The sequence below is a fragment of the Cardiocondyla obscurior genome, linkage group LG21 (assembly GCF_019399895.1).
Source record: "Cardiocondyla obscurior isolate alpha-2009 linkage group LG21, Cobs3.1, whole genome shotgun sequence".
In the NCBI taxonomy this organism is placed as follows: Eukaryota; Metazoa; Arthropoda; class Insecta; order Hymenoptera; family Formicidae; genus Cardiocondyla; species Cardiocondyla obscurior.
Window position 1 is genome coordinate 833,820 of NC_091884.1, and position 12,431 is coordinate 846,250.

General features: G+C 40.7%; 1 protein-coding gene across 4 annotated transcripts in view; it reads right to left on the bottom strand.

Annotated features, from left to right (window-relative positions):
• The window catches only part of Syt7 (Synaptotagmin 7), a 145,080-nt gene that overhangs the window by 87,885 nt on the left and 44,764 nt on the right, over positions 1-12,431 (bottom strand). For 2 of the 4 annotated variants that reach the window (XM_070670443.1, XM_070670442.1), the window contains exons 1-2: positions 5,356-5,967; positions 1,704-1,948 (exon numbers count right to left, since the gene is read on the bottom strand). In XM_070670443.1, coding sequence (XP_070526544.1) covers positions 1,704-1,948; positions 5,356-5,457 — 347 coding nt within the window. In that variant the 5' untranslated portion in view covers positions 5,458-5,967. Of the gene's footprint in view, positions 1-1,703; positions 1,949-5,355; positions 5,968-12,431 lie in introns of those variants that run through there. The other 2 variants (XM_070670444.1, XM_070670445.1) reach the window with 1 other exon arrangement.

Below are 12,431 nucleotides of genomic sequence, written 5' to 3' on the forward strand. Positions count from 1 at the left end.
TGTAAATAGAATTAAATGTTTAATTCCCAGCGTGGATTATAGATCGAGAGAATTAGAATTTTTGAGATCGAATCTAAAATTCATTTTAACCGCGTTTGTATTTAAAATATATTTATACTTTAGATACGAAAACAATTATAAAATCAGAACGTAATGAAGGGTAGTATATTTAAATACGAAATCCGATTGAAATAGGTGGCATATAAAATTATAGAGAATCTATCTTGAAATCTAGCACGAATTACGGATTGTCTAAAATGGAATTAGAAACGTAATCTAATAATAAAAATAAATTTTCACATCAGTTTTGCGTGCGGGAGAAAAATTCACGTAATTAAAAAATTTTTTTAAGCGAGCAGCAGTATTAAAAATTTTTTTTATTGTCTGTTATTCACAGATTAATTAATAATAGTAATATAAAATTAATAATGCTAATATAAACGTCTCTACAAAACTATCGTCATTAATTTTGTCTAAAATCTTCTCTAAAATGCTGCATAATGAAACAGTTAACCCGAAACTATCTATCTATCTTGCATAGTTGGTACATTACATAACGGGGTAGCATAATTACGGCACTATTTTATACCCTGCATCGAAAGTATGCGTTAATCACGGCGCATAGTTGGCGAAATTACGCAATAATCAGAAATCCCCGGGAAATCAAATAACGTTTCGATGCGATCGGTTCCCCGGGCTTCAGCCGGCCAGGTTCCGGAGCTTTGACTTTGCCGCTTCGAGCGATGGACGTAACGAATCGGAACCCCTTGATTACTCGGCTAGAGACAGTAATAAATGACCCGGTAATGAACGACCCTCGTCAGGAATGTCGAGTATCGTTCAACGATATAAACGATCGGAGGGTTCGTCAATAACGTGCCGTTGGTACGACGGGAACTACAACGGATTCCCGTTTTCCGAGCCCGAGAAACGCAGGTCTCCCGTTCGCGGCGGATTCCGTCGTCGATAACCTTCGTTTACCAGCGTGGGAAAAGTTTACCGACTAAGGGCGATCCCTCCGCTGATACTCGCAGAGCGCGTCTGACTAATGCGCGCTTGTACCACTTCGGCACAGAACCTATCTCACCGCTCGGACAATAACGAAGCGACCTACGAATTTTGCGCGCACAGAACCGACGATAAATCGCACGATTGTTCAAGGGAAACGTACGGAAAGGAATTCTTCATTAATCGCGGTCGTCTTGATTCTCGCTGCTAAATATCCGTTTGTCCACGCTCGGCGAAATAAATGCAGGAACGGCGCTCGATTTTGCGCGATAAAACGAAACGAATAACGGCGGCTTGGAATTAATGACGTTCTTTGTTAGACTATGAATATAATATGGCATCTCTAAGCGGCTCGAGATGCCAACAGCGACGAACTTCGCAAGCGAACAAATAATAGCAGCAAACGCATTACGGCTGCAGTTTGTTCATCCCTTATTAAAGTCAACGTGAAATGTATTCATTTATTCTTTTGTAAACCTCAAGATATTGCCTCGCTATTAATTATTGCGGGATATATAACAATAGTAAAAAAAACAAACCCTCCCAAAAAACATAAAAAATGTATGCGCACCCATTTTGGGTTTTCAAATATTAGCTTCCGCCGCAAAAAGAACTCCTTCGAGTTCGCGAAGGCGGATTACGATAACGCCGGCTGGCGGTTCAATTATTTTATTGAAAAGGAAAAGTCGACTCACCCGAGCGCCTTCGTGCTGATCAAGGGCGTCTTCAAATTGAGAAAGCCATTTTTCTTCGTGGTCTGCTGCTGCTGACTCGAGCCGTCGCCGTTATCGTTTTGGTCCTCGAGATCGTCGTCCCGTTGCTTGGACTTCCTGGCGCGTAGATAGAGCCACATTGCTAGTGCGAGTCCTACAAGAATTGCGAGAGCACCGACTGTACCGAAAACCGCTGTCAGTATGACGTCACGGCGTTCCATGCCCACCTGAAATGCACACAAAAGCACAAATCGATTGGCGCGTCGTACGTCGCGTTCGTGTCAATTCCATCTTACGACGCGAAGAGCGGCCGATCGAAATAAGCGATTAAACGCCGTGACTCCGCGTTTCAAGCGCGTGGAACGACCTGTCGTTTCGCCGTCTCGTCGTTTTCGTAAACTCGCAAATAAAAATGAACGAGCGCCGTTCTCCCGCGCGTGTCGTACGCGACCCGAGGAAAAGGGAAACTCATTCTACCTTATAAAAGAAAACGACGCCGTAAGCGCGGCGAGCAGAAAAGATTTTTCGGGACGAAGAAACGGGAGGGGAAAAAAAAAAGGGAGCCCTGAGAGACTCACGGGATGGACTTGGCCGGACTACGCGGGCACGTGTCTTTCGTTTGGATGACGGAGCCCGGCCCGGACAGATTCGAAAAATTCATTTGCAGACTTCGCACGTAGCGATGCCACGAAGTTCTGCCGCAGCCAAGGCGGACCCGGTCAATACGGAGTACACCTTAACAACGGCACTGTACATATAGTCCCCCGGACTCGATGGTCGGAGGAGCTATCGCTTTCTCGGCTAGACGTTTACGCCCATGAACCTAAACTATCCTGCCATTCCATACACGAATGAGATTCAACCATAGTAATTTCGAGTATCCACACGTGCACGCGCCAACTATTTCGGGTAAATCTCGGTCGCGGCTTGGATAACGTACGTATGAAATAAAAGCACGTAACGCTTCGATCGGAAGCCACTGATTGACTAGAATACTCCCTACGTCAACGAAAAAAAAAAAAAACGATAAAACGTTAACGTCTCAAATTATTCGCTCGCTGGATTATTTCTTTATTATTTAAGCACGTTGAGTAAAAATAAAAAAATAAGAAAATAAAAATGTTAAGTAAATTGATCAATTTGATTAACATATTCCAACGAAAATTATAAAAAATTTAAGAAAATGTAAATTATGTAATTTAAAAGTATTATTAACCAAATATCCTAATTTCTTCGGTAAGAAAAGTTCCTCTCATTAAACACGTGTTTCTTTTTCCTCTCTCTCTTTTTCTTTCCTCAATAAAAATACATTGTTTTGTAAATTATTCGAAACATACTTTAATAATATCTCAATTTACACGATAAAAATGATCACGATTAAATTCTATCCCCTTAATCCAAAATGAATAATTATTCTCGTCCAAGGTAGTTTCATCATTCTTATTTATCGGATTAAACATCCTTTTATATTCAAGAGATATGTTCATCCCATTACCGGGCGGAACCAAAATATATAACCTCGCCTCTCACCGGCTAGCACTTCATAAATTAGTGTCGCTTTATCTTTTTAAGGGGATGACACAAATGCGAGGAATATACCCGGAGTGTTTCGCAGGCAAGCTTCGAGATTCCGTCATTAATTCAAGCCGAAGAAACGTTGTCACCGCGTCGATATCGAGCTCTAAAATTTGAAACCGTAGTCATTCTTTTACGACAGCGATGTCGCGCGGGAGATTTATGCGCCGCTGGAAACACGACGTTTCCTCGCGAGACCCTCCTACCGGCTCGTGTCTCACGTGTTCATAATTTATACGTATTACGCTTAATGGCATTTAAGGCACGAAGCACAGGCTCGAAACGAGCCACCCTCATATTTTAGTCTCAAGAGCGTCGCGGCGCCCTGCCGACCCTTTTTGTAACATATGCCTCTTGAGTTACAGCGACGTGCCGGCCAGACGCTCTCGATTTTCCCGCGCGATAAACACTCGATAAAACGCTCTCCAGCTTCACCCCGATAAAATACGTAATCAGCGGCTCTTTTTCGCGCGGCTTTACGCCGTCGCGTCACGTTTACGCGCAATATAAATGGAACGACTGCGCTCCTTGTAGAAATATTGACAAACGAGGACGGGGCGAAGATTCGGCGGATAATAATGCAACGCGGCGCCGTTTCATTAACGTTCGAATCGTGCCTCGGGAGCGAAATGCAACGAGACCGCGGTATGGAGAGCGGTCGTCGCTCGCGAAAGGTGGTATTTAAATCCGTTACGTCACGCGTCCCATCGAAACGCGATTATCGGCCCGACAAAGCGATCAGTTTGCGGGCGTAGAAAATACAGCAAAATCACCCGTGACTAATCAACGCAGCCTTTCAGGCAATTTTAAATGCCCTCGGCACACACGCTTGTTCGTACGTGCTCGCGGGATTGGTATTTTCGTCCGTTAAAAGCCGACGAATCGCTCGAAATGTCCTGCCACTGATGCGACTATTGTATCGCAGTGGTATAAGTCAACGTTATATCATACAAAGTGTTTTATTAGTCTGATATTTAAAAAAAAAATCTTTTTTAAAATCTAATATTTTTTATCGTAAATAAAAAAAAAAGAGTAGAAAAAAAAGTGTCTGTAATAATGGCATGAAAAACTTTACACGTAATAGCGGTGAAAAGTAATATGGAATAAAATGTCCACTTGAATTAAACAAAGAGGATTACGTATATTAAATGTGAGAACACAAAGGATTAAGGATACACGTGGCACGTCTCGTTTTGTTGTTACACCGCAGTGGATTACGATAAATGCCATCGCGTACCCATTTACAAAATTGAAGATTATATAACGAGACGTAAAAGAAAAAAAAAAAGAAAAAATTACTAATAAAATGAAATAAAAACTGCACGGCTCTTTAATCCTTTGAAGATTTATCTTTCAAATGTGAAAAAGACCGTAAACGTAGAAACCATCTGTAATCTATATCAGAAACTTCGAGTATTAAAGAATCTCTGATCAAAGAGATTTACTATCGCCTTAGAACTTATTATACGGATATATATAGTCCGTAGTAATTTTCAATGCTCGGGAGTAAAAACGACAAAGCGCATTATAAATGTGCTCAGTTTCACGGGATGGAAAACGAAATTCTGCTGTATTTTAAATATCGTTCCATATAAACACGTCTTGCGAAGAACTTTTATCACGAGCTGTTTACTTTGCATTTCGAGTTAAAACAGTTTTGTAAAATAAAAAAAAAAGTTTCTTTCTTGCTTCGTATATCTCTGAATTAATGGAAAAAGTAAGAGAAATATCAATAATAATATCCAGCAAGTAAAAAATTTTAACGACATAAGTTTTTAACGAACCAAATTCAGAGGAGGAAAAGATACGTTTGGAAAATAGTTTTTTTTTTTTTTTTTAATCATATACTTATAAATCAAAAATATTAAAAATATTAAAAAACGCGAATCAATTTAATTTTGGCATCTAAAAAATATCTAACAAGTCTAATTTAATTTAAACATATTAACATAATAAAAAGTACTTTGGATCGAAAGTTACGAAGCTATTCTCACCATTTCATCGCATTATACTTCTCGTATAATTAAATAAGCTATCCTCGTTCGAATATGCTACTTACAAGTTTGCGAGCACGAACTGCTGGATCAACCGCTTTAGGAGGACCATCGAAATTTGGATCCAACTCCGAGAAGTATTGGCCCACGAGTCCCACGTATACCATGTTTCCTTTTTCTTTTTCGTATTTCACGGATCAGAGATTGGTTTTTGACGGCGAAAAAATCTCACCTACGTTAACAAGCCTCTTAAAGCCCCTTTGACTTACGTCAAAAATTATTCTCTCCAAGCTCCATCATTAGAATTAACTTATGCAAAATGTGATCGAAGTTATCATTCCCCCAAGAGCGCGCTTAAAGCGCAACGTTTAATGCAACGCGAACGCGGTTCACTTTGACGCAAGCCACATACATAATGTATCGTTTGAAAATTCAAAGACGTCAGAGAATAAATTTATTACAAAATAAATAAGCTTGCTGGTCAGTGAGAGTCATTACGTCTTAATTTAACAATTTTTTTTCAAATAAATAGTATCAGAACTGGCTTGAATAATTTCGTTAATAGTATTCCCGTTTAATTAGCCATTTAAATTAAATACAAGTCGCCCGCAAATTTTTTTTTCGATACGAGGACAGACGTACGACAACTTCGAGCCGCAGTTTGCGTGGGATCAGCGAAACTGGGAGCACCGCGATATACTAGATAAATATTACATTGTTATAAAACCACCTTCCGCTGGAAGGAAAAGTAACAGTTACTCGGCGGGATCGACAAAAGTTTTGTACCCATCAGTTACTACGACGTCGTAAAAATTTAGTGTACTTCAAAACTTCTAAACCTCGTATCACGTATCAATACCGATATTCTCGATAACTTGGACGATTGACAGACGCGGGAGGAAAATCGAAAGTAATAACGCAAAAAGTGTCACATTTACTTACTAACTTTGAGAGAAACTGAGTGCCGAGAGAACCCGAGAGTATCTTAAAGCTAAAACGAGTTAGATAAAGTTTATTAAAATTAATCCCCACGGTAGTTGCACATTAAGCCTCGTTTATTGCTTGCTACTTTACGAAAGTATCACGAGTTCTTTGATATCCAAAAATAAGTCTTAAAAAAGTTCTCGCTTACTTTCAATTTTAGTTAACTTTTCAATTAAAATTCATACATCGATTAATAAACGTTTAAAAAAAAAAATAAAAAATAAAACTTGCCGATGTACAATTTATCTTTCTGTTACGTCAATTACGATCGGCAACGCCAATTGCGTAAATCTACTAGAATATAACGCAAAGTTTTAGAAATACTCGAGAACCGTATTTTTGCACGCGAAAGCAATTCGTTCCTGCTAAATAAACCGTCAAGGAGCAGCAATAATTGCTGAAAATTAATCGCTAACAAAAATAGATAAGGCGCAGCGTAAGCGAGATTTTCTTTCCGTAAATCATTCCCGCGATTCCCGGAATTCCTGAATTCCATGGACGAAGGTAAGTTAAGATTCAATCCTAATTAAAGTTCCAACCGTGGAGATTACGATCGTTGAATTATCCCTCCAACCCTGTGATTGCTCGCAAATGCAGTATTTATTTAAAATAAAATATATTTAACATTCCACGTTTTCAACCGGAAAAAAAAATTTTTTTTAATTGTAAGCTTATAAAATAGGAAAGCCACGTAATCTTTAGAGTAATTATCGCAGCTCATTGATTCGTAATAACTAAATTTAATTTTATAACTTGCGTTCCTCGAAGTAATGCAACAACAAATATGGTTTATCGACTGTTTATCGTTATTAAAGTTTCCGTATAAGATATCCTACGAGTGCAAGCAATAACGAATAGTTCTAGATTTCCTCAGAGTATATCCGATACTCGCTTTCAAATTACCACTGGGATTGTGTGTGGACAAAATTTCTGAGAAACCCGTCTTAGAGAATAACGTGAAAATAGAAACGTATCAGTTTTCGGTATTTATACGATTCCAAATGCCGGATACGTACGATATTTTTAAAAATATACATGTAATACCGGGATATTTTATAAATTCAGTAAAGCTTCGTAAGTATATTTATATTACAAGCATATTATACACAAAGGTTGAAAAAATTATTGGAAAATAAAGGTTACGCCGGTGTATAGTCTCTGAAAAATGACGCGAAGACGAAAGTTATTGGATAACAAAGATTGCACAGTGCATTGTCTAAAGATTGACGTATAAATTTCAACGTTAAAGTCTTGGCGAAGAAGACCGTATTTTAAAAGAATATTCCCAAGTCATATTCGGTAAAAAGTCACGGCCTAAAGTAACGTGCATTTTTGTCCTGCCACGCGACGGGTCTTTTTTCCACTGAAACTTTTTCACGAGGAAAATCTACTGACGGTTAAAAAAGAAAGAAAGAAGAGGACGCAATTAGACTTTATTCAGTCTTTTAATGGGAGAAGAAAGTGTCACGATATTTCCGCGCCGCGAGTTTCAGAGTGATATATTTCAGAACAAACATCGGGATGAGAAAGAAAAAAAAGGAAATATGCACCTGCAGCTTTTCTCCGGCGTTTCCGTTTTTCCGCGGGTGAAGGAATAAAAGGAAAAAAAAAACCGCATAAATATGCATCTGAGAGCAATCATTCGCTCGAGTGCGCTCGGCATTCATTTTGCCAAATTTCATTGCGTCAAGCCCCGGCGCCGCTTGGCGTTCCGCCAGGTAAGAAAGTACGGAAAGTTAGCGAAGCAATCAAGGCGCAAGGCTGACAGAAACACCCCCGGTTTCGCGCCAACACCGCGCGTTTAGCCCCGCCGAGGGGAAAAAGAAATGCCAAACGACCCCAATCGGAGTGGAAACCGCGACGGCGGCGCGTGGGTTCAACGACGTAATTAACCCCCCCTTGGTACCACTTCCGACGAGGCGAAGACGAGCGGAGTTGGCGCGCGTCGCGCCGGCGTGTGTATCAATTCCTGCGTTCCTGTGTGCCACAATCGGATAATGGATCGAGGCGCGATCGCGGAGCACCCTCGATAACACGCACGTACGGCGGAGAGGACACGCAGGCCAGGCACGCACGCGGATTCAAACCTGCGCGACGTGCGGACACGTATGTGCGCGCGTTCTCGGCAACGACGGGGCGGAGAAACGTCACCGGCGGCGGACCCTGCGGACCTCCGCCGAGCAGGGAAACACCTAGTGTACTCCGCAGCGCAGGAACGCGAACGCCGGGCACTTAATCGCGGCACCGACAGCCTCGCCGGTCTAATCGTACTCCGTAAGACGCGACGCGGAAAAGAAATGCCGCGAGGTTAAACGCAGTCGGTTCGCGCCGCCGCCAGCATCGCTCGATCGTATCGCACACGCTTTCTATCTCCCGTTTCGCTCTCACCCAATTTCCCACCCGCTTTTCCGCACCCTCTCGCGATTTCACCCCCCCTCCCCCTTCTCCTACTCCCCGGTATACCTCTGTTTCGCCCGCTCCTCGTCCGCCGCGTACTCCGCTCTCGTCAAACGCATCGGGGAATGAATCGCGACGGTGGGTTCGACCCTCTCCGGAAACGCTCGTCCACCTTCGGCGGCCATCTTCGGAAGCCATCGCGGAAAGACCAGCTGCTGCCCCCTCAGTGCGTTACCCCGTAACCCCCATGCCGCAAGCCCGAGGACCTCATCCCTCCGCATGCAGGGCGCTCGCGATTCCCGCCCTCACCCCCAACTCCCGACCGCCCGTCCAACTCTCACCCGCACCGCCGAAAAGCCAATTACGCGATTGCCACCTTTGCGTATGTGCATCCGTATGCTAACGAGGACTGCATCAGAACGCATTCTGCACGTACAGAGTGGATTTTCCACGGGAGGGTGGTAAAGGGTGGGAAGGACCGTCAGAATTCGAAACGCCGAGATCTCCCAGCGGCGCATCCGCTGTAATGGAATTAGCGGTTTCAAGTTCACACGAACGGCCTCCTCCTTTTTCTCCTTTCACAAATTTCGCGAGCGAGATGAAATACGTAAATCCGAAAAAGGAAAAGGGAGAGAGAGAACGCTCGCTATTTTCAAAATACGTACACGTCGCAACGGGATTAGTTCCCCGGCACTTGCAAATGTTTCTCTCGTGCCTTTGAGTGATTAAAAAGGATTTATCCAATTTTTTTTTCTTTTATCGGAACCGTCTGTCCGTCAACTCGACACTTAAAATTTTTAACTACAGTCGCCTATAAGAATATTTATATAAAAACCTAATAGATGTATTTTTTTTTTTTTAATTTTGTAGAGTTGTGAAGTTGATTTAGATTTTATCGAGGATGTTAACTTCAAGAGACCTTCTCAAGAAAACCAAGCTTTTATTATTAATAATACGCAATCGTACTTGCGTAATTGTTTACAGCTTCAAAGAAGTTTAATTCTTCTCAAACACGCCGGATAAAAAGAAAAGAAAAAAAAAAGAAAGAAACTCCGATTGTTTTAAGAAACAATGTTTCCTCGCCATCTTCTGCATAATAATCGATACGTTCCGCGTTTATATTGATCGCTGCGACTGCTGTAATGGTTTCTTAAAGAGTTACGGCTCATCATAAATTCTTAACAATTTCGGATGCAAATTCAAACGTAAAATCCGGTGTAACGTATCGCGATATCTAAAGAGGACTGGAAATTTTCAGTGTGTCCTATCGCTTAAATGTTCAACGCTGTAACATCAGCGGCGATACGAGTGATGTAATAAACTACCGTCGAACATGTTACGAGAGAATAGCGTGACCAAAAATCGTGACTGGAACTTCGGTGCCACTTCACCATTGTACACGGGTAAGCAGCCTGTAATGCCCTGGCAATTGCGCAGAATCTGTCCGCGAACGAAAGAAGCGGCCTACAATAATAATAATAAAAAAAAAAAAAAAAAAAAAAAAAAGCTCAATTTATTTCCGGCAATTTATCCGTTCAACTCTACACCGATCCTTTGTTTCAATCGTAAAGTATTCAACGCCGCTCCGGCATTGCGTATAGAGTCACAATTAAAACCGCTCGCGTTTCATCCGTTTTCAGAGAATAAATTATCACGCGAGCACAATCGCGCGCATTACATTCGTCGCCGTGATGTAATTAATAGAATATTAAACGTGAGCAACGTCATCCGTCTCACTTTGAGTCGTGCCAGCTTAACGTCAGAAGGATCGATCGCCGCGGCATCGCGTTTTTCAGTAGCCAACGAAAAAAAAAAAAAAAACCTCCCGGTTGCAATAAAGCCGATGAATTTTTGCGCGACAGGTCCCGATGCATTTGACTCGATTGTGTTCGTTTCCCCTGCGCTCGATTTCAATCGTTGAGTAAAGCAACGGGTAAGTTGGCGGCGGCACAAAAGCGAAGGAGTCACACACGCTCGTGACTTTTCGCGAAACGGAAAAGCCGAGTGGTTCGAGTGCCCGGATTAAATTTCTCCGCGACACGCAGTTTCGCGCGCGGTAACGCGACGCTGGAATTAACGCGTAAAAAAAGCCGGGCGAGTTTAAGAAAGAGCGATGGGACCGCCGCTTGTTTAGCCAAATCAAACACGCCATGTGAATTCTTAATTGATATCGATGATATAATAAATGGACGATCAATCAAAAGTGGAACGTCTCTACATACATTTGACATATATCGCGTGATTGATGGCACATGGATTTCAGACAATAGTGTAAATGTACGTTACCTCCGTGCGGCGAAATTACGATACCATTAATAATTCAATGCGTGCCGGTGATTTCGCGAGAGTAAATTACGTATACAGGATGCCCCACATTCGTTCGGTAATAATTTGAAAATAGATTCCCCTGATGGGCTGGTAATCGATCTTTTATGGAGAGATACGGCGAGCGAGGTCGTCACAAAGAGAAAATTGATTTACGAGTCCTCTTCCAGAAAGACACCGCAAGTGTAACGCATTAAATATATAATTTTCTTTTTCAAATTTTAATTTAATTTCTCTCCTTTTTTTAATTTCTTTTTTTTTTATTTTTATTATTATTTTATTTAGAAAAAAGATACGAAAAAAATTAACTAAAAAGTTTAAAATAAATAATGCCGTGTTGTAATCTATATTGAATATATGTGACTGATTGGGTTTTCCGCTGTATCTCTATATGTGCTTATGCGGTCATGTAAATCCGCAATGCAAAATGAAATATAAGCATATGCCGCCACCTTGCAACATTGAAAGGAAGTGGTCTCTTGATTCATTTACTTGAAAATTTTATCGACGGAGCTGTTTTCAATCAATATTAAAACATTTTTCAGATTTTAGAACAGCAGAGCTCGCCGCGATAAAATTCGGTGACTTCCCGATCGCCATTACGGTTAATGTGGTACAAGTATCCGTGAGATAATTAATTTACCAACCAAATTATCGACCTACGATGCATTTGTAAATACGCAGATTAGCAGTACTAATTTCTCGATGCAAGCGGACAAAACGTGCGCAATTACAATTTCGAATGTCAATTTTGAGAAAATAAATTCCGTTTACATAGCAGATATTACGGGATTTGCGATAAATTTTCCTTTGAAAACGCAAATACGCGTTACCGGATTCGCGCATCGTGGCCCACCCGGCACATTTTGTATTATTTAATTTGTCGCGTTATAAGTGTGACATAATCAATTCTCTTGTGTGCACGATTATTCATTTTATTCATCATTATTTTCAAGAGAACGTGTACCGAGTGACTTTTTACGCTCTGCCCTTTTCTTTTTTTTTTATTATTTTTGTACAATTTTTATATTACGTTTCTTTTACATACACGATTTTTTTTTATGTAATATTAATCTCTGTAGGAAAAATATATTGTACTATATTAAAAAAAGAAAATGTATTTTATTATTTTGTGCTCTCAGCGCGATACGCTCGCAAAATATTACACGATTTATCGTTAAAATAAGAAACTTATTTTTTTATTTTAATATATGTATTTATCAAGCACTTTTTTCGGTTGTATTTTTATTTTAATTTGATACGTATTTATTAATATATATTTTAATACACCTAATACTTTTTCAAAAGGAAAAAAAATATTGCAATAATGAAAAACTGCGTATAAGATAGTGAAAAAAAAAAAAGGTACATATTCCATTATTTGGTACAAGCAATCTCGGTACCCGTTATATGCAAATTCCGGCGCCTTTAGAGT